The sequence below is a fragment of the Magallana gigas genome, chromosome 3, assembly GCF_963853765.1.
Source record: "Magallana gigas chromosome 3, xbMagGiga1.1, whole genome shotgun sequence".
Taxonomy (NCBI): domain Eukaryota; kingdom Metazoa; phylum Mollusca; class Bivalvia; order Ostreida; family Ostreidae; genus Magallana; species Magallana gigas.
This window is the reverse complement of record NC_088855.1, coordinates 57226243-57248378: the sequence shown is the minus strand read 5'-3', so window position 1 is coordinate 57248378 and position 22136 is coordinate 57226243. Positions and strand designations below refer to the sequence as shown.

General features: G+C 34.4%; 1 protein-coding gene across 7 annotated transcripts; it reads right to left on the bottom strand.

Annotated features, from left to right (window-relative positions):
- Positions 1 to 2014: 2014 nt before the first annotated feature.
- Positions 2015 to 20567, bottom strand: LOC105342245 (rab GTPase-binding effector protein 1). Of its 7 annotated transcripts, none has more exons than XM_066080572.1 (23): positions 20378 to 20567; positions 20010 to 20114; positions 19344 to 19547; positions 18866 to 18992; positions 18462 to 18485; positions 17508 to 17625; positions 16919 to 17119; positions 16487 to 16622; positions 16179 to 16337; positions 15641 to 15745; positions 14390 to 14431; positions 13590 to 13621; positions 12163 to 12433; positions 11030 to 11154; positions 10351 to 10572; positions 8873 to 8971; positions 8070 to 8108; positions 7392 to 7493; positions 6778 to 6967; positions 5064 to 5230; positions 4328 to 4444; positions 3911 to 4021; positions 2015 to 3003 (listed from the first exon to the last, which is right to left on the bottom strand). In XM_066080572.1, the coding sequence occupies exons 1-23, from the start codon at positions 20430 to 20432 to the stop codon at positions 2836 to 2838; spliced, it is 2919 nt and encodes a 972-aa protein (XP_065936644.1). In that variant the 5' UTR covers positions 20433 to 20567; the 3' UTR covers positions 2015 to 2835. The 7 variants fall into 7 exon arrangements, with proteins under 7 accessions (XP_065936644.1, XP_065936649.1, XP_065936645.1 ...); XM_066080577.1 differs by having other exon boundaries at positions 20326 to 20558; XM_066080573.1 differs by lacking the exon at positions 18462 to 18485.
- Positions 20568 to 22136: the final 1569 nt, after the last annotated feature.

Below are 22136 nucleotides of genomic sequence, written 5' to 3'. Positions count from 1 at the left end.
ATATAGTGTACTTAATGGTCACCGACACATCACAGAATGCTCAGAATGGAATCTATAAATACACGCTGGTACATCCTGGATACGTATAGACCATATAGTGACTAGAACTTCCTGTTGAGTGGGTCATAATTGCTCATCAAACCATTGAAACAAATTGCTCATCAAACCATTGAAACAAAATTAGGTTACCAAAGTACAATTTTTGCAAAATTTGTCTACAAAATCACAAGCATTTTTCAGATAATCAAATTGTCTTCATTTTTGGTTTCAATTCTGAATGCATCTGAGTTGAACATATAAGGTTACTAATACTGTTAGCAATTATACAAGTAATTCCATGCAGAGATGTAAAAAGTTAATTTCTTGGAAATTGCACTATTCACAGAAAATAGACTATTCACTTCACGTTGACCTACAAAAGCTTAAAATCTGGTAAAAGTTATTGTCTACTTTTCGAAAAGAAGTACAATTGAAATAAAGTTTTGTTTGTAATTGTCTTTTACTTTGAAAATGTTACAGAGGTGCAGCAGTCATCTATGTTGGAATAGAGTTATCTCCCTTATCAAAGGGTAATTATGCCTAAAACCCAAATGATCTACAATTGATACAAAACAACTATAATTAGATCAATAAGCACAGATTTCAAAAAGACAACTCTCTAGCAGTGGTATTAGTACTGGTTTGTTCTTGTTCAAAATCCACTACATGTTCAACTTTACAAGGTATCTATACTCTGTTCCAGGATATTTATGCAATACATTTTCTTAAAATATTCAATAGTTATAAACCCTTTAAGGTTCAAACACTGTTCATTCCATAGTATTAAAAAATTCCAAGATTAATCTTTTGCAACAGATATGAAAGTATCTGGATGATAACGTAAAAAAAAATGTGCAAGGTATTTCAACAGACTTTCCAAATTCAGAAAAAATGTCAACATTTCCCATAGAAATCTGTTTTTGTTTCTGTGAATTTTTATGATATTCTGTCAATGAAGATATCTTTGATATTTTTCCTGTTGTTGATTTCGATTGCACTTCTTTCAAAAATATGTGTATTTTTATTAAAAATCGTCCAAATGTGCTGCATAAATATCTTGACACAGACTATAGTATCACACTATGTTACATAAAAACAAATTCAAAATTGAAAATTGTCATCTGAATGTAATACAGTATTGATAACATTCTAAAACATTGCCATAAGAATTTTGCTTCCCAAGAGCATACAAGTTTGTGAAGAAATTGCAGTATCATCATAACATTGAAACATTCAATAAAACAAACTGTCCTAATACATGTTACACCAGCACTTCTCAGATCTAAAATGAGGCCATTTATACCAAGTCTTGTATGTATCACAGAAATCTCTCAGAAAATGTCAAATAAAGACCAAACATTCATTTCACTTTGAATAAAACAACCAAGTTTTAATAAAATCATGTATATACACATGAACTGAGGTACATTTAAAATGAAACCTTCATGTATTTAAACTAAAATTTCAACAGTGATTGACATAATGAACAATCTTTTAAACAATATCTAAATATTGCCCTAGCTGGTTTTCTTCTTAGCTTTATATGATATCAAACACCTAATCTGCTAAATGCACCAGAACAAACCAATTTCTAGTGTAAGAGTGTAGCCTAGCTGATCACACAACTGTTGGAGATAGACCTGTCATGTTTCATACTCTCTTCATCAAACACCCCACTCAAACAGATCTCTCTATATGTACATTCAATCGGAATAAAAGGTCAATCCTGTTCTCCCATTCACTCCTATATCTGAACATACATCCGCAATCACCCTGAATACAACTATTATGGTGGATCCCTCCACTCTCACTCACTTACACTGGTGTAATAAATAGTTCCTTACACAGACAGACAAATAGACAGAGCTATAACATTACATCCACTAATCCATGATTTTACAGAAATCAGAGTTTTGTAGACATTAACTTCTAAAGCACACAGCACCAGGAACCAAACTGTACATCCCCCCCCCCCCCCCCCCACCACGATTGTACATCCTACTTCCTCCCCAAATAAGTGTTTGTGTCTGCTTGTTTCAACAATTTACAATAATATTAGCATTATGAATAGCATAGATTTCCATTAGAAGTAAATCACTCTGAATTATTGTCTTTTCATTTCTTTATAGAATTATTGGTGCATTATAAAAGCAATACATACAAATTAACAAAAGATGGAGTTCAGAATGACAGATTAATGAATCATCACTTTTTAAAAAAGGTTAAAATTTTAGCTGTTTAAGACAAAATCAACACTTGATATGTTTCTATAATATTTTTTAGCTTTGTAAAAAAAACCCAAATAAAAAAGCCACTTTTATGAACTGCATCAGCTTTGTTCAGTTGTTTCAAGCACTGATATGCCATAGCATTTAAGTGCTAAAATTGCTATTTTAAAAAATATTTAAAATTTTTGTCACTTCTTCTGTTTTTCAAATCAAAAACATTTTTTTTTCAAAATCCTCCAAAGTTACATCTGATCTCATTAAATACTTAAGTTACATCTGATCTCATTAAATACTTAAAGAGCTACATTAAACTAAGCCATAAATGTTTTATATGTGGACAAAAATTCGAGAAGTGTCTCTAATAATCACCGTCCACATGCCAGGTCAATAAATATAAATGCACTTTATATCTGTGAGAGCTCTAGACTAATGTTGATAAACTCAAGCTACACATCTTTTATCAGAAAATCTCATTTTCACTTTCAGCTACATTTAAGTGGGCTAATACACAATAACAACAAATACGTATTATAACAATGATAAGGTAAACTAAAGGGGAGAACTCCATCTAGTCAGGCGTGCTGGGGGGTTCCGTGCTGAAGTAAGGCATGGCGTCCTTGACGAGGATCGTGTGGCAGATGTCACAGACTCGGAACGACCGGCTATTAGGCCCACTATTCACTGTCTTTGATATACAGTCCGAACAAAAGATTCTACCACAGTGTCGACAATGGTGCTGCAAGTGAATAAAATATATCAGTGGCGATGACAGTAAAAGAAAATCATATGTTTCATGGTCATTAAAGGTTTTATCATACTGTTCTTTTATCTACAGTAAAACATGGTTGCAGCCAACAGCCTTGTAATGAATTCAGTAAATTTATAGCAAAATCAGTTTATTCACCTTTTCTGAAGAATGTTTATAAACTTATTGAATCTAATCAGACTAAAGCATATTTTCAATGATGAATCAAAATCGCTCATCCTTAGCAGCTTTCCATTTTTGTTTATACCTTTGTTCACTAAATGAGTTCATACCTTTCTCTTTTTTTTCAATACTTGATTACAGTTTGTTTGTACCTGTTTCGGTTTTTTCATACCTTTCTTTTTGGTGACACTAAATGCCTGTTTACAGTTTGTTCATACCTTTCTCTTGGTGACACTAAATGCCTGTTTACAGTTTGTTCATACCTTTCTTTTGGTGACACTAAATGCCTGTTTACAGTTTGTTCATACCTTTCTCTTGGATTACACTAAATGCCTGTTTACATTTTGTTCATACCTTTCTCTTGGTGACACTAAATGCCTGTTTACAGTTTGTTCATACCTTTCTTTTGGTGACACTAAATGCCTGTTTACAGTTTGTTCATACCTTTCTCTTGGTGACACTAAATGCCTGTTTACAGTTTGTTCATACCTTTCTTTTGGTGACACTAAATGCCTGTTTACAGTTTGTTCATACCTTTCTCTTGGATTACACTAAATGCCTGTTTACATTTTGTTCATACCTTTCTCTTGGTGACACTAAATGCCTGTTTACAGTTTGTTCATACCTTTCTTTTGGTGACACTAAATGCCTGTTTACAGTTTGTTCATACCTTTCTCTTGGTGACACTAAATGCCTGTTTACAGTTTTTTCCTACCTTTCTTTTGGTGACACTAAATGCCTGTTTACAGTTTGTACAGTCTTCTACATCATCTTCATGCTGCCACCGTACTTCATTTTCAGCCTGTCTAATCTTCTCTAGTTGTATCTGCAAACAGTCATTTAACATCATATGTTATACTAGTATATGTTAAGTAATGTCTATTTCTAGCTTTTCTTTTGAATCTTATGTGAATCACTTCGATAATAATTTTAGCATCTCAAAGATGTTCATAAAAGGAAAATTTCATTAGTTTCATACCAAATGTTAATATGATATCTCTGATGTCCTTGACAACCAAGGTCACACAGTAGTTACCGAATGCATAATGACTGTAATTGTTATATGACAAATTACATAAACTGTTATGATAATTAAGGGAGGTGTTACACAGGTGTTACACAGGTGAATTACCTGTAGTGACTGAGAAAGTTTGACAAAGTCCCTCTGTACGGCCTCACTGTTGTCAAGGTCAATCTGGAGAGACTGAACTTTGCCCTTTTGTTTCTGGAGCTCATTTTCCAGCTGTGTCTGCAATCAAACACAATATCTCACTAGCAACAGCATTAATATCTGCTATCATTAGGAATATACTGTAGATTCCTTATTAGAGGAAATAAAATCCGTGTAAAATTGCAAGAAGCACATCTCGCACCTTTTAAAATCTTGCCTTCGTTTTTCGGACAGATTTAAACTAAATGAAATTATACATGATAAAAAATTCAGAGTACACAATTTTATATTCTAGTGCTTTGATGAAAAATGGTTAAATTGCAGAACTAAGATCTGGCATAAAACAAGGAAACTACCCTAATGCTGAAATTTCCTTTGACAAGGATTTTTATATTCACATTATAAATAATGTAATGTTATATTACCCTCTTCATACCATGTAATACTATACTGGTCATCGTAATACATGTACTTTGTACTGGGTCTCTAGTTTAGCCCTCTACATATCATAGAATACTGGTACATATTTGTTACCCCATTTACGATGTACACATCAAGATCATAGATTGAAGATACCAATATTGTTCCATCATTGCACTGCTTTTTCCCTTGTTACATGTGAACTATGCTTCTATAATTAGAACCGATACCTGATAGAGTATACAATCATGCTTCCTAGATATCAACCTGTCCCTACCCTTGCATTGGACTGTTCCTCCACCTGTTGCTGTAAGGCAGATATCAGCTGTTTAGACTTGGCCTGAATGCTCTTCATCGATTCCTCTGTTTCTTTGCATTTGGCCTCAAAGTTTGCTCTTACTGTAGCCTCTCTCTCTAACTCTGACTTTAGGCTTTCCTGCACAGCTACAGGAAAAAAAATATCAGTATATAAGATAACCTTTTTTTTTTGCAAAAAAAATTTAAAAGCATGTAAAATGTTGATAGTGGGAGATTTCATCTACCAGTAAAATAAATGACCTAGATTTCATTTCTTAGTCTATCGTTCTTTTATATCATTGCCTAGATTTTGTTCTATAGACTACTTGTCTATCATACTATTGCCTAGATTTTGTTCTATAGACTACCGGTCTATCATATTATTGCCTAGATTTTTTATTTAAGACTACTTGTCTATCATACTATTGCCTAGATTTTGTTCTATAGACTACTGGTCTATTATTTTATTGCCTAGATTTTGTTTTATAGACTACTTGTCTATCATACTATTGCCTAGATTTTGTTCTAAAGACAACTTGTCTATCATACTATTGCCTAGATTTTGTTCTATAGACTACCGGTCTATCATATTATTGCCTAGATTTTTTATTTAAGACTACTTGTCTATCATACTATTGCCTAGATTTTGTTCTATAGACTACTTGTCTATCATATTATTGCCTAGATTTTTTACTTTAGACTACTTGTCTACCATATTATTGCCTAGATTTTGGTCTATAAACTACTGATCTATTTTATTAGTGCCTTTTTTTTGTTTTATAGACTACAAGTCTGTTATATCATTGCCTAGATTTTGCTCTATAGACTAAAAGTCTATTAAATTATCACTGTACCTAGTACATTTTGTTCTATCATACATGCTAACCTCCAGTGGTGAAAAAGAGGTGGATTTTGAACGCCAAAGAGGTAGCATTGCACATGGTCTTTTTAATGTAGGCTTTATAGCCAATATATTTGTAGATGGGTTCTCTGATTAGTAATTAAGATTATCAACTAAAATACAAAAGTTTTAACAAAGTGTAGACATGCAAAAGAAGTCAGTCACATAATTTTGCATATCATTTTTGATTAAGCCTATTTGGAGGAAAAAAATCCTTTTGTGCAGAGACTTTAGCAAATGCCATTGGTCAGTAAAATTAGGTTTAGTTGCCAAAATTTAAGAAGTAAGAACTAGTATTCCTTTCCAATATCAAAATGATGTTAACATGCTTATCACGTATCATGCAGTGTTGCAATAAATTGCAAATCAATTTTACTTTTACAGCTATAAAGTTAAAATACATATTCATTCATTATTAAAGCCCATGATTGGAATAGCAAAGCTTTTCCTTGGCAAGGATATTGACATGTTTTGTAACTACCGGTAATGTATTCACTTCTTTCATCATTCAATATAAAACACATGCTTGAAATCTTATCATTCGTCAGACTTAAAAAAGTGTTTGTTTGCCCTTGATTCAAGTAAATGGCTAATTTCAAACACGACAAAATTTTCTGACTACATAGGCTTCCAAAATGGCTATCTATCAAAACAAAAAAGCAGATTTTGGTAAAAGCAGATAATTTTTTAACAAAAGCTGTAAGCATGAGACAGAGTCAAAAAGCGCAAGACTTCCTCGTGGGTGAGATAACATGTATGGTTTTAGAGATCACTGATCTATGAAATTATGCACCTAATTTTTCCTGTAGACTGTTTATCTCCTGATTCAGGGTCTCCTCTAGCGTGTTTTTCTCTTCCTGTTCAGCGTGGACTCGGGATTTTAGAAACATATTTTCACTCTTGAGCGAGCTCTCTATGTGTTCCTTGGCCACCTTGGCCTGAATGATTTCCTCTCTGTACTTCAGTAACAGAAGCTGTAGCTCCTGAAAAATACGTACTTACTTGCTTATATACTGAAAATATAAAAATCTCTTTTTTTCTAATAATTCAATTCTATTCAACTTAACTAATGTATATGATATGTATGCGTGGGGCTGTGCAATAATTTATAGATATCTGTTCTCTGTGCGACTTTAAGATCAGGGTGTGTGTGTGTTGGAGTAGTTTCTTCTTACAGAGAAAGGCTGTGGAAGGTTTTGAGGCTTTGGGAAATGTTTGATACAAGGGTTTTTCATAATAATTTTAGTGGAAAATAACCACTAGGGTTTAAAGTAAGAATATTGTGAAGGTTAGTACCTTATTGTCCACCTGTTCATCAGAAAATTAGACAACAATTACTTCTTAGTTACACAATGATAACTTGATTAGATGATTGGCCATTTGTTAGATTTGTCTGAGGTGCATTACCTCCATGTTGTTGGGGAGGTTGATGTCCTCATTCTGAAGCTGCTGGGCAAACTTTGAGTGTGCCCCCATCAAGGAATCATTATCACTCTGTAGCTTCATGATCTGTAGGCAGAAAAATCAGAACTGTTAACATTTATCCTGGATTCCCACCATAACTGAAAGCTTCTGAAACTGTTTAGTGTTTACAGGAAGGTCAAAAAACAAGTACAGGAAGTGGGGGAAATCAGCACAGTATTCATCTGTCCAAATCTGGCATAGCTAATTAGGAAAGTGTATGGTATTTTTTTTTAATTCACACATATTCGGCCTACCATTCAATTTATACATTATGCTTCATTTCATTACCAGAAATCGAGCATGCTACACTTTTCCTTTTCCTGAATAATTTCCTAGCAGGTGATATTTTTTTGTTAATCTATTATTACACTTACTTCTTTCTGTACAGTTTGTTAATCTATTATTACACTTACTTCTTTCTGTACAGTTTGTACATCTATTATTACACTTACTTCTTTCTGTAATCTATTATTACACTTACTTCTTTCTGTACAGTCTGTTAATCTATTATTACACTTACTTCTTTCTGTAATCTATTATTACACGTACTTCTTTCTGTAATCTATTATTACACTTACTTCTTTCTGTACAGTTAATCTATTATTACATTATTACACTTACTTCTTTCTGTACAGTTTCTCTGTCTTTGGTTAATGATTTCTGCAAAAGGAGGAAAAATGCAATAAAAAATAAGTCCTGTTGCCCCTGTTACTCCATACAAACATAGGAAGTGGTGAAAGCAAGATTTTAAATTCTAATTTCATATGAGTGTGATTTAAACTACTTTCATTCATAAACATACTTCAGAGTTCTAATTGAAATTGAGATTCTCAACTCACTAATATATCACTTGTTCTACCCAAAATTGATTGTATTAACTTCACAAACATGTCCTCAAGGTCAAGCTAGGGTTAACCATACTGACTTACCAACATATCCCTGACTTTTAGCTAAGATTAAGCATATTTACTCTCCAATATATGCCTGAGTTCGAGCAGATATAAATTGTACCCTCTAACCAACATATCCCTGAGTTCTAGCTGAGATTGTTTGAATTCACTCACCAACATATCCCTGTGTTTGAGCTGAGATTGTTTGAATTCACTCACCAACATATCCCTGAGTTCTAGCTGAGATTGTTTGAATTCACTCACCAACATATCCCTGTGTTTGAGCTGAGATTGTTTGAATTCACTCACCAACATATCCCTGAGTTCTAGCCGAGATTGTTTGAATTCACTCACCAACATATCCCTGAGTTCTAGCCGAGATTGTTTGAATTCACTCACCAACATATCCCTGTGTTTGAGCTGAGATTGTTTGAATTCACTCACCAACATATCCCTGAGTTTGAGCTGAGATTGTTTAAATTCACTCACCAACATATCCCTGAGTTTGGGCTGAGATTGTTTGAATTCACTCACCAACATATCCCTGAGTTCGAGCTGAGATTGCGTGTTCTGTTGCCTGACTTCTGTCAGGTACCGTTCACATTCCTGGATTTTTGTTGTTAAACTGGTGATCTGTATCAAGACTTTCATATTAGTCATGCACATCTGTATATCAGTTAATCATGATCATTCAAACATTGTTGTGATAACATTCAAACAGTCAAAATCTCTCTATAGCAGTCTGTTAAGTTAATAAACATTAAACATAGTTACTTAGGAGACCTACCACAATGTAGCAAAACTTACTGACAGTGTATTTTGCTGTTTATATTATTAAAAAAAGATAAAAATAAGGCAGATCCTCTGTTTGTTCATCATATTACAGCCCAGACATGGACATTTATATACACTTTAATCTCAATTAAGATAAATGAGAATCATCCCCAATACTTTTCTTCTGATTCAAGAGATACAGTTAAAGGGGCATGATCTCGACTGAAGTCAATTTTTTTCTTCCCAATTTAATGTTAAAAATGCATTTTTAATAGGCAAATAAAATTTGGGGGTCAGTCATTGAGTCATCAGCGAGATACAGAGCTCACAATTCTCTGCCATGTACACAAAACTCGGGTAATATTTTTGTTTACATTTTGAATATTCCATGTTAAGACCTAAAATGAATGTAACAAACACTAGGAACTGTTGATTCATGTATCAAAATGAATCAGCAGATTGTAAAATCAGCTTGAAAAAGAACTTACACCCGAATATGTACCAATGTAAACATAAACAAAGCACAAGCCTTGTTTACATAGCAAACAATTATTATGGTTTACAATGCCTTAGTATCTTGCTTATACATGCAATTTTATAACCAACACTTTGGTTGATCATTAGAAATGCATTACTAAAGCTTTGTAAACCATAAAAATTGATAAATAAATTTTGGCCAAAATCGTAACCATGCCTTTTCAAACAGACCTCAAACAGTCTGATATTTTTTACAAGAAATAATTTGCCAGAAAACTGTTAACAGGGAATAATTTGTCTATGTTTTATTTTCACCCATTTCACCCTTGTCGCCAGTGGGCACATTTAAGAATGGGCTAAACAAAACAATTTTTTATGTTTCTGTGTTAATCAAGAGTATCTATCATATAATTCATTGTCTGGGTGAATTCAAGACAGAGAATATCTACCAAGTTGTTGAGACTGTTCTATAGGTCATGTGATAAACTCTCCAACCCTTGTGACACACTGACCTGGTTGAGCTTCGGTCGCTGAGCTGTTGAGACTGTTTAATTGATCATGTGACCCCCCTTCCACCCTTGTGACACACTGACCTGGTTTTGAGCTTCGGTCGCTGAGCTGTTGAGACTGTTTAATTGATCATGTGACCCCCCTTCCACCCTTGTGACACACTGACCTGGTTTTGAGCTTCGGTCACTGAGTTGTTGAGACTGTTCAATTGATCATGTGACACCCCCCTCCCACCCCTGTGACACACTGACCTGGTTTTGAGCTTCGGTCGCTGAGTTGTTGAGACTGTTCTCTAGGTCTGTGATGTACTTCTGTTTGTTCTCCAGTGTCTGTAGTTCGTGATTGAGCCGGCGCTCCAGGGACTTGGCCTTCACCTGTTCTCTCTTGTACTCGTCCTGAATGTTCTGAAGCTGGGCTTCGTAGTTATTGCACATATCACAGGGCTTACCAGCTTTCTCCCGTGCCTCCAACAGCTGTGTGTGTAAAAGTACCGGTAATCAATTGATCTACATTCTCTATATGCATATAATTTGTTAATTGGATTACTAGGTTAGAACAGTACTGAGAGTTAAAAAAAAATACCCTTAAAGATGACTAAGTGTACCTTCATCTGATTGCTGACTGGTGGTCAGTTGTGTCACTAATACTTTCCTATAACTTGTGAGAATTCCCTATATTTGTAACATACTTATGAAGTCTACATTATATAAGGTCCCATATTTTGTTTGTTACTGTATTCAAATGGGTAATTTTATTATGTACTGTAAATTTACTGTAAAAAGCATGATAATTATTAAATTTACTATTCAGACACAAACTGTTTTACTCATCAAATCTTAATGAAATATTTTTGACTCCTGGAATTCATACCGATATGTGTTATAAGATTGACATACTTAGCACCCCTGGGACTGTGGATGTGTAGGGTACCTGTTTCTGGAGGAGCTCCCACTCCTTCTCGCTGACCATCCTACGTCCCTCCAGGGAGATTCTGCTGTCCGTCTGTCTGGCTGTGGCCAGCAGAGACTGGCGAGCCACCAACTCAGGGGTAGGGTCTGTAAATGACAGTAGATCACAGAATATGATATCTAGAACATGCTATACAAACAATGTATACAAGGTGTAGGGTTTGTAAACAACAAACAAGAGGCCCAGTGGCCACATCGCTCACCTAAGCAACAATTGCCTGATCAAATCGACATTCCAGTATCTAATTCAAAATCATGTATCTTAACAATTAAGTATAGTAGATATTGCTCAAAAAAGTAACTAACAAATCTTTTATTCATATATATTTATGTTAAATATCCAGCTCCTTTTGTTGTTTCAGTATTTATTCCCATTTAACCCCTCCATCCCTTCTGTTCCCATCCTTCTCCAGAGAATCATGATTTGATCAAACTTCAATCCACACAACCTACGCTTTCACAAAAGTTTCAGCTTTTCTGGCTGAATGGTTTTCCAGCAGAAGATTTTTAAGGAATTTCTATATATATTCCTAAGTAAACATTCACCACTTCCGCTCACCCTTGCCCTGGAGATCATAATTTGAACAAATTCTTTTACCATAACAAAATAATTCTGAATTTACACAACCTACATGAAAGTATGCTTCCAAACAAGTTGTAGCTTTCCTGGCTAAATGGTTTTTGCGAAGAAAATTTTGGAAGATTTTTCTCTATATATTTTTCTGTGTAAAAATTTGACCCCCATTGTGGCCCAACCCTACCCTTATGGATCATGTTTTGAACAAACTTGAATCTACACTACCAGCGGATGCTTCCACACAAGCTACATCTTTTCTGGTCAATTATTTTTTGAAAAGAAAATTGTTGAAGATTTTTCTGTACGTATTATGTAAAAATTTGACCTCTCATTGTAGCCTCACCCTATCCCCGCAGACCATGATTTGAACAAATTTGAATCTTCACTACTTGAGGATGATTCCAGACAAATTTCAACTTTTCTGGCCAAATGATTTTTAGAAGATTTTTGACACGATACATGTAATTACTCTTTTTACAATCAATGTGTAACTCTGTTTGACTCGGGCAGAATCGTACCTGTAATGGCTTTCATCTGGGCCTCGGACAGGTGAGGCATGTGAAGGGTTTTCTCTGGACTGATCTGGACCCTGAGCCCGTCCTCTGGAGCCGACAGACCGTCCACCAGGCTCTCCCCAGTGGTATCTAGCGTGTCGTTACTCGGCGACTGCTTGACCTGACCGTCATCTGTCGAGAGGAGATTGATGCTGGAGTTTGACCCCTGGGACAAGGACTCGGACTGTACTTGAAGGACGTTCCCAAGGTCATGGTTCTCTAGAGCCTGCAGTTTCTGTCAATGGATAAGGATCAAATGAAAACAACAGAATTATCTATAGTAAATGGGGTTAATTTTGCCCATCAGCACTTGTGAAAGAATTCACCACATTTTTAAATTTGTTCTAATACAGTTGTTTTTAAGAGATATTACCAAGTAACCCTTGTCATTAACACCCCTGCGAATGTTATTGTCATTCAAATTTTAGACCACGTGGTGTTATTTGACCCTTTCAGTTTCGCAGTAAAAATCGTACCTCGTGTATATATTCTATTTCACAGTATCTAGGTTCTTGTAGTCAAATATAAAATCTAGAGGTTTATTGATTTTAAACTTTATCTTCATTAATTGGTGAACAAAACGTGTTCTAGAAATAAATGTGACTATACAAAAATTAGTTTTTGTCTGCTGTTGCAACAACTAACATGCTTAAAAGAGATCCCTCCTGAGGATTGATTTTCGATCCGCGCCTGACCTAGTAATAAAATCAATAGTGAAACAGACTATACTATTTAATGCAGAATGTTCCATGAAATGGCTCGATATACTAAGTTTTAATACAAAACAGACACTCTTTTATTTTTTTTTAAAACATGGTATTGCACACCACAAGCATCAAACATGGCTATGATTTTATTAAGCAACCCATTGATTATATTTTCAACCACTCTACACTTGGCTGAATACGAACGATAACTCTGGTCTGAATATTATCGTTTAATATAAATAACTGCTAGATGGTGAAATAAGACATACATCTTGAAAGCTTTTCTCGTTTTAACATAAATCAAAGTAGGATATGATACGAAAAACGACCAGTACTTACGTATTTTGAGAATATTATCCGCACACTTATACTTCCGCTCGAAATTTCACAGGAACTGAACAAATCTCGGTGAAGTCTCGTGAACTTTCATTCGAGCACCTCTGGATTTATTATGTACTTAGCAACGATAAAGAAAACATTCCGAACACATTCGCAGGGGTGATTAAAACTATTTTAAATTCACCACCATTTCAGCCAGCAAAACTTAGGTCATACACTTGAAATTCATATATTTTTTAATTTGAGTATCCTTGAAATAGCATATGAAAAATATCTTAAAATTTTGGATTTAAAAAAGAACACATTACTGACATGTATAAATAAATAGAAAATTTATTGAATTACCTCTGAAGCCTGTTCCATCTTATTCAAAGCATCTGGAAAAAAATAACGACACTTTTTCAAATTCTGAGCAGTCAGTGTAAATTGAAGTTTTGTCCTATTCTCATGACATACATATACTTCAGTAAAATTATCTCAAAAATTATTTCAAATCACTTCAGAAAAAAAAACATGATTTCTTTAAAGAGTAAAATATAATGAAATACTTGGATTACATTAGCAAGTAAGAATATTTGTAAGATGATACTTGTTACTGTACTACTGTAGATTCCTATTCAAACACAAGGAATGATTATCTGCATAAATTCCCACAAATTCTAAAACTTTCGCAATTGTTTTCTTACAGTTTATATAATCTAGATGAAATTATGGCACTTTCTTTAATGATAAACTTCATGCTTGCAATTTTATATCTTCATAATTTGTTTAAAGGCAGGAATAGTGAAATTTTACACTTGTGGCAAATAAGGAATCTACAATAGAGCCTAGAAATTTTACGAACAATATGATCAAAATACTACAAAAAGAAAATTCATATTTAGAAATATGAGTTTGAATTCCTAATAGCTGAAATACAACAGTTTTCATAAATCTTAAATATTTATACAATGTACATATACCGGTATTGAAATTTAAAAATTATTTCTGAAAAATCTTTTACAAAACAACATGCAAGTGAATTTAATCTGCTCAAAAAGAAAAACTCAAAGAACATTTTTCTAATGTTAACATGCTCAGATCACTAAAGTAAACATAGATAAAGAAAACAAAAGACGTCATGCTCTTGATGTCGGCACACTTACGTCGGTTCAATCTCCGTAAATTATTGAGGGTGGCCTCTACAACTACAGCAACAACACAACAACTGTACTATACACCCACTCCAGTCTACTATATTGTACACACACACATCACAACAACTGTACTATACACCCACTCCAGTCTATTACCGGTATATTGTACACAAACACACACTATTGCATGGGCACGTGCAAGTGCAGGCAGTGCCAGACACACACTTATATACCTTAACAAAATTATTCTTTTTAGAACCATTTTAACAAGACCTTGGACTTTCAGTAGGGCATAGCTATCTATTCCCTGCATCAAAACAAGTTAAAAATGACGCGGTTTCAAGCGAAATATGCATCGATTGCGTAGTCTTAGCTTAAAAGCCAAACAAATCTTGTTGATTTCAAAGAGACATGGCTGAGTGGCCTACAAAGAAATAGACAGGCCTACATCACTTTGCTGTTTGACACAACTACACAAAGGCCAAGCTCTTGTTAAAATGGTTCTTATAGTACTACACCTACTCTAGCATGCAGCACACAATACAGTTAAAGACAGGCCTTCATAAAGGTCTTCTGGCAGAAATGATATTGCACTACAATACTCATCAATTACTGGTACGAACAAAAGCAAATAAGAGAAATCTGGGTCATATATGGGTGGGATTTTCACAGCAAATAGAACAGTACAGGACTTCAGTCATCAAGGAATGACACACCAGGGAAAGGGAGATATAAAAAGAATTTTTTTTGTGTAGATAATACATGTACACGTACTTCAGCATTATATTTTCATGATAGAAACATAGGTAATCACAGATTACAAAGCTCACCAAGACGAGGCATCACCTTTATGAGGCATCATCAAGTTGAAAAGGGCCAAAATTCCCAGAAAAATATCAGAATTCGAGTTTCCTGGCAATATCTCCACATTGTGTTCTAAATACCTTCAAAGTTTCCTGATTTTCTGTGCAGTGGTTTAAGAGGAATTGCTTTTACAAAAATACAACAGTGACGGACTGACTAACAGTCAAAAAGAGTTATGATTATGGGCCTTGTATTTTCTGAGAGAAATTGTACACATTTAAGTATACCCAAGACAACAGAGAAACTGTGACTGCAATAGGATACCTGAGTGACCCAAGACTTCTAGAGGCAGCGTGATATATATGCTTTATTCTATTTAGCAGCAAAATTAACTTAAAAATCTGGAATAAAACATCTTAGATTACAGGTTAGTAGCACATCAAGCTACGGCAGTACCTAGTTTACGGCGCTGCTGATCCTGTTCCTGTTTATTCCGCATTTCCTCCAAATCTTTGACGCGCTTTTCTTGGGCCTCTCTTTTCCTGTCTTTCAATTTGAGTTCTAAGACCAGCATGCAAAAGCAAACAAACATGTCATCAAAATGCAAGGGAATCCATAATCAGTAGAATGATCTTTTAAGACACTATTTAATTACACCTCATACAATGCTCTATTAATAGAAGAGATGGTTATTACATCATTTACCAAAGGGAAATTTTCTTCAAACCATGCAAAATGTTTCAAATTCATGCCCCCTTATTAATTTAACCATTCTGTTTTACATACACAGTAATATAAGATTTTCTCTAAACACATACTGCACAGCAGGTTACAGTATTTCGGTACATGAAATGTGCTGACTACAACCCATTTCAACATTAAAATAAAATTACCCCAATCTCTTACAATCAACAAATCTGACACCTGCCAAATCAACCCGCTATGCAGTACCACAGCCTCATTCTCAATCTGACCCTGAACACCTTGACCTTACCTCCGATCTGCCTCTGCTGTTCCACGGTCAGGACAGATTCCATTCGCCGGAGATCCATCATCATTAGGCGCTGAGATTCCAGGAACTGGTCGTTGGCCATTTGCCAAGTCTGTCTCAAGTCCTCATGGGACTTCTTCTCTTCCTCCAGGATTTTACAGACTATGAAAAGAGGAACTTTGTCTTATAAGAATACACAGGTTATTTCATGTCACCTATTCCTATTGTCGCTTAGTTACAGTATTTTAAATCTAAGGAAAGAAAACCACAGATACATGTAATTTACATGCTCATTCACTGAGCGCGCTCACCATCGTCCAAATCCTTTTTGAGTTTGTCGGCCTCCTCCTCATACACATTTTTCTGAGTCGACAGCACGGCTACATACATCTCCAGGTCCTTGCGTGACGCCTTCTCTGCTTTCAAGTATTTCATGAGCTCATTGATCTAGAATGAACAGTACAAAGCACCTTGATCTTCTTCATGATCATCTCTGGAGGTTTATAAATAGCTATTAAAAGCTTGATGTCAGTTACTAAAACCCTCTCATACAATATATAAAAGCAATTTACCCTGGATACTTGTAGTTTGGAGTTTTAGAATAATTGAGATCACATACCGGTATACGTCTATCATATGTTGATTTAGAAAAGAATGAACTTGAACAACATAAATTCTACATTGAAAATAACCCCCACCCACCCCCTCTCAAACTTATTACTGAGTCTGTGCCCAAGTCTCACCCTCTCCTCGGGGTCTCTGGAGTGGTCCATTTCTGAGAGGGACTGAGTGTCAGGGGTGGGGTGTTTGTTGCTGGGGGAGGTCTGACTTCCCTGCCCCTCTCTCCCCCTCCCTCTCGCCTCATGGAGCTGTTCCTTTAAACTTCTTATCTCCTCCTCCAGAGGCATTACGACTGACTTTAGTATCTCTGCATCAGCTTGTGCCTGTATAAAAGTCAGTAAACATGATACTCTTAACCATAACTCTACATGTACTTCTTCTTTCTGTTGGGTTTTATATTTACTCAATATTTTTTTCTCAATCAATTCAATTCAGAATCAAAGTCAAATGACAACATTTCAGACAATCAATCCTGATTAGAACATTCAGCTACACAGCTACAAACAAAACTAGTTAACTATAAAAGCTCATTTCATTTTCTTCTAGATGAGAATCAATATGTTTATTTTAAAGATAGGCTATTGTCAAACTAAGCTGACATTGGTTGGCTGTCTTAACCTTCCTCATGTCACATACCCAGATAAGAAATGATATATGAATGTTCATTTTAAAGACATTGTTGAACCAATCTAACATAGTGGTGACCCTGACCTTCCTCATGTCGTCCTCCAGACTCTCATGCTCCTGGGCCAGACTGGAACTGCTTCCTGCCAGGGACCCTGGCGCCATCTGCTTTAGTTGCTTAGCAACAGAGGACAAGAACCCCTCTCTGGAAAAAATAAAGATAAAAATTAAGGCAAGTCTAAAATATAACTGTATATGCACTAGGTAATGCATTATTAGAGAGAGAGAGAGAGTAGTCATTGAAAGTAATTTTACAAAATTGCAACAAATGCTCCAATTACATGAAAACTGATTCTACTAGCTTTACTATAGATAACTTTTATAACTTTTTTTTATGTGTGTGTTGTGATTACACAAATATAACAATACATGTAATATGTGTAATACATGTAATAAGTGATAGATATACTTCAAATCAAACAGAAACTTAGGTTCAAGATTCAGTAAGAAATAGATTTTTTTAAGTATGCATGACATCTCCACATATTTCTACAAAAATTTAAGAAAAAAATCTCAGATAAATATAAATTTGATTATAATTATCATAGTGATAGATGAAAAACAAAGTGAAACACTAAAGGGAAGACTGACTTATTTTATGATTATTCTTGGGCATCCATTTTTATGGAATTTGTAAAGTTACATTTTAAGGATACTTTATGAACAATGTTCCTTCATGTAACAATAAAAAATATTGTTAGAATTCTTACTTTGATGAACATTTAATATTGTATATCAATTTGACAATGAAATCCAAGATAACTAGAAATATGTGAATAATGATCAAACTTCTTAAATTATAGATGAATGAATGTTGTCAAAAACAGTGAACACAAGATGAAAAATCAAACAACTAGAAACCAACACAGACAATTTGCCTGCCCATTCATGAAAAATCAAATGAATTTTCATTCTTATCTAAACAAATGAACAGAGAGAAGTACAAGAAGACCATGTCATGCAGAGTCATCTGTTATATACCTTGGTGGTAACTTCTGAGAATCGCTAGGGAAGCATTGGTATGACTGTTAGTATTTTATTTACTGGAGCAGTATTTTCTGCTATGAGTTATATCAATACACAATAGATTAGTTCTCACTATTTGATTCGTAATGTTATAGTTTATTTGTATACTATCATGCACTTTCTCTATTGTAATCTAATAATTCTAGACAATTCTACACAACAAACACCTACATGTAGATGACTGAGTATATACACAGCTTTTTTTATAGTATTTCTTGCATTTAAAACATTGCAAAAAATGGTTGGTAGTTTTAGATACAAAACATGTACTGGTAAGTACTAATCTCCAGCAAAGTAATAATGGTAGTTTAATTTTATGCAAGTTTATCAAATTTATTTTCAATGGCCTACAGACGTACCCATCTTGATTGAGGCGGCTGCGTAACTCACGCACTTCCTCTTCGTACTTTTCACATAATTCTTTCAGCTTCCGTTGTTCCTGCTCATACTGCATGGCTGTTGATGTTGAGGCTTCATTTCTTACTTCTTTAAAGAAAATTAAAGGTGTAAAATAGTATTAATGCATGTATTTAAAGTAATTGATATCCTATTTTCCTCTAATAAAATTTTGCAGTGGGTCCATAAACAAAATTGATAATAATTTAAGCCCCACTTCCACATTAATTGTTATACATCCATTTTGGACGAATAGCATAATTCTTTAATTTTCATAACACATTAAAGCAGCAATACGTTTTAAACAGAGAAAGGTTCTGCTGAGAAAATGTGTTCATTGCATTTTGTGAAAATAAGTACTGGTAGTCTCCCTTTATCACTATTTTATATTTTAAACTATCCCCACAATTAGTTTCCTTTCTTTGTATATTTGTAACTGACCATTAAGAAGAGATTGTAGTGTGTCAATCTCCTCTTTACACTGTCTACGAATCGCCTCGATCTCATCCTGTCTATTGGATTCAGAGTAAGCTACAGCTGTCTTTATTCCTTCCATTTCTCCTTTTAGTCTTTCATACTCTTCCTTGACCGACTTTAATTCTGATTCTGTTTTCTGTAGTCGTTCTTTTTCTGACTCCAGTTCCTCTGAAGATATCAAGATATCATGACATAGTATCATGTTCTACATTACTTATATAGACACAGGTTCCATTCACAAATTAATTATTTTAACAAAACAAATTACATGTATATGCTAAATATTAACAAATATTATTTGTGGAAATCTTGATAACTCAAGAAGCTCCACCCATTTCTTAAAAAAAGATAAAATATTCATCATTTACAGTAACTTAATTTAATTGGAAAAAATAACCCAGAGAACAAAATATAACTGATTAATAAGACTCTGAGTTATTATGTGCAAAAGAGTATGAAGATTTATTGAGAGAGCAGAAAGTAGATTATGTTATAAGGCTATTACTTTGTTAGCAATAAAGAATTAATTGTACTACTGTAGATTAGTGTTAACCTTTTTATAGTTTTCAGTTCTCATTAACATAAGGCTTAATCATAAACAAGTTATCTATCAAATAAAATGATTCGTACTCTCTTTCTGCATGTAAATCTCCTTAAACTTTGCCCTCTTTTGACCAAATTCTGCTTCATGTTCTTCAAGGGTCTTAACCTTTTCTCTTAGATGTGTTAACTCTTCTGCAAACGAACACATACAAGAAAAATGATCGAACTGATGAACATGAAAAATCAAGTTTTACACACTGCTAAAAATCATCAGCGTCCGTTTTAAACTGAAACTAGATGACCATTTCAGAATAAATAATTAAAAACAAGAACAAAATAGTTCTTTGGGATTTCTTAGACCAAGGAGGATGTAAAATAATGTATACTATCGATCGATACTAACACTGTCCTGCAGTTAGTGATGCAGGCTGCTGACAATTTGTTTCATGAAATACCTGAAGGAGAAATGGACGCTGTTTCCAGCGCCCCAAACTCTTCACTATCCGACATTTTGGGAATCAAACTAGCAATTGATTGATTCTCCCCACAGACGATCTATTTCTGGATGTAAACATTACCATCTCTTAATTACATCACCGTCATTTTTCATTCAATCGCCACCTACTTCCGGAATTAGCTCTTTTGTACTTGAAGGTATGAATGGTACATGAACTGATTGCCCCTTGGGACAGAGAAGCTCGCATACTTATTCAGTGCCAAACCATAATTATGTCTCTGCAGGAACGCAGAACTGCATTTTTCATTGAATACGAGGGACTTTCCAGATATTTTCTAAACTTCAAAATGCTAATTCGTGGATGTGTGTGTGTGTGTGTGTGGGGGGGGGGGGGGTGGTTAAAGTCTACATTCATTACTGTACCTCTTTTAAAATTATTTAAAACCCCTTTGTTTGATAATGTGCGAAGAAAGTTGAAAGACCACCTTAAATTAGAAATTTCATTTTCTTACAACATGGTTGATGTCAATTGACAACAATTTAAAAAAAATAACGATAACAGTTTTTAAAAAAACGTTAAAGGGTGTAAAAATTGGTAGAGGTGTAGAGCTGGTAGGTGATATCCGTTTAACACCTCCTTCTCCAATTTAACCAACAGCTACCACAGTCACTGGTGAAATGGTTCTAACTTTCGCATTAAAAAAAAATTAGGATTGGCGCATTGAATAGGCTGGTGATTAATTACAATATACATATCTTTAGGACCTATACTAGTACTTCAGATAGTTTACTAAATCAAAGAAATCTCAAGTAATTTTTTTTTCTTTTCGAAAGAAGGCAAGGAAGGGGGCATCTTTTTTCGAAACAGGGGCTTAATACTACATTTATAAGTAAATTAATTTTGATAGAACTATCCCCCTAATTCAAGGGGGAAGGTGGGGGGGGGATTGTTAAAAATCATAAGGAAAATTAGCGTACAGATCTAAATTTTAAGATTCGGAGTTACTCCGACTCCGTTCTCGGTGTTTCCCATATTTTTTAACTTGTGAAATTGGGGACAGGACTGTCCCCTTTCAAAAGCCGATGCTATATATACGGTTTTATACTGCTATCAATCAAAATCCTTTCATCTCCATGTGTCTCAAATTCGTTATTTTGTTCGAATAAAAATTTTCATGTTTTCTTTTATCATTTGTTTATTTTACTTAAATTTTATTACTGAGATTATAGAACGTAAAAATAAGTTTGGAAATCCGTATCTTTGTGTTTACTTTTTACAGTTTAGTTATTTACAAAATGCAATTATTTTTTCTCATTTGTGAAAATAGATTGCCTAAGTAAAGCAACAAAAATCAGGATAGCTTTTCTGTTAGTCATAAAAATGTGAAACGAACTACGCAAGAACGTGAACAGTACCCGTAATAAATGTGTGATCATCCCACCCCTGGAACATTTTATCTATTTATCTCGACTCGGAGAGTTTTGTATGATATGGGGGGTTTATTTACAAATACATTGTAGCACGATATGGAGCACCTTGTACGGTTCCATTCCCTGGTATACACATAGTACCTGCTCTACTGGCTTTATGCAGGTAGCGTGATAAACACACGAAACAGCTAGGTAAAAATAACTTGTTTAATTCTTCTCGAATGTTAATAATATATATATATACTATTCAAATCTTAATAAAAGAAAAATTGTTTTATTTGGGGCTAACTTTTCTAGATCTCTATCATTAAGTTGGAAACTTTTCG

What these genes read in the sequence shown, in the direction of transcription:
- LOC105342245 (XM_066080572.1), bottom strand. Translation starts at nt 20,432, where the DNA reads ATGTCGGATAGTGAAGAGTTTGGGGCGCTGGAAACAGCGTCCATTTCT. An exon ending in TTTACGGAGATTGAACCGAC is followed by an intron (nt 13,622 to 14,389) that starts GTAAGTGTGCCG and finishes ATTTTTTTCCAG; the next exon opens with ATGCTTTGAATAAGATGGAA. An exon ending in CAGTCTACAGGAAAAATTAG is followed by an intron (nt 5,231 to 6,777) that starts GTGCATAATTTC and finishes TTTTTCCTGTAG; the next exon opens with CTGTGCAGGAAAGCCTAAAG.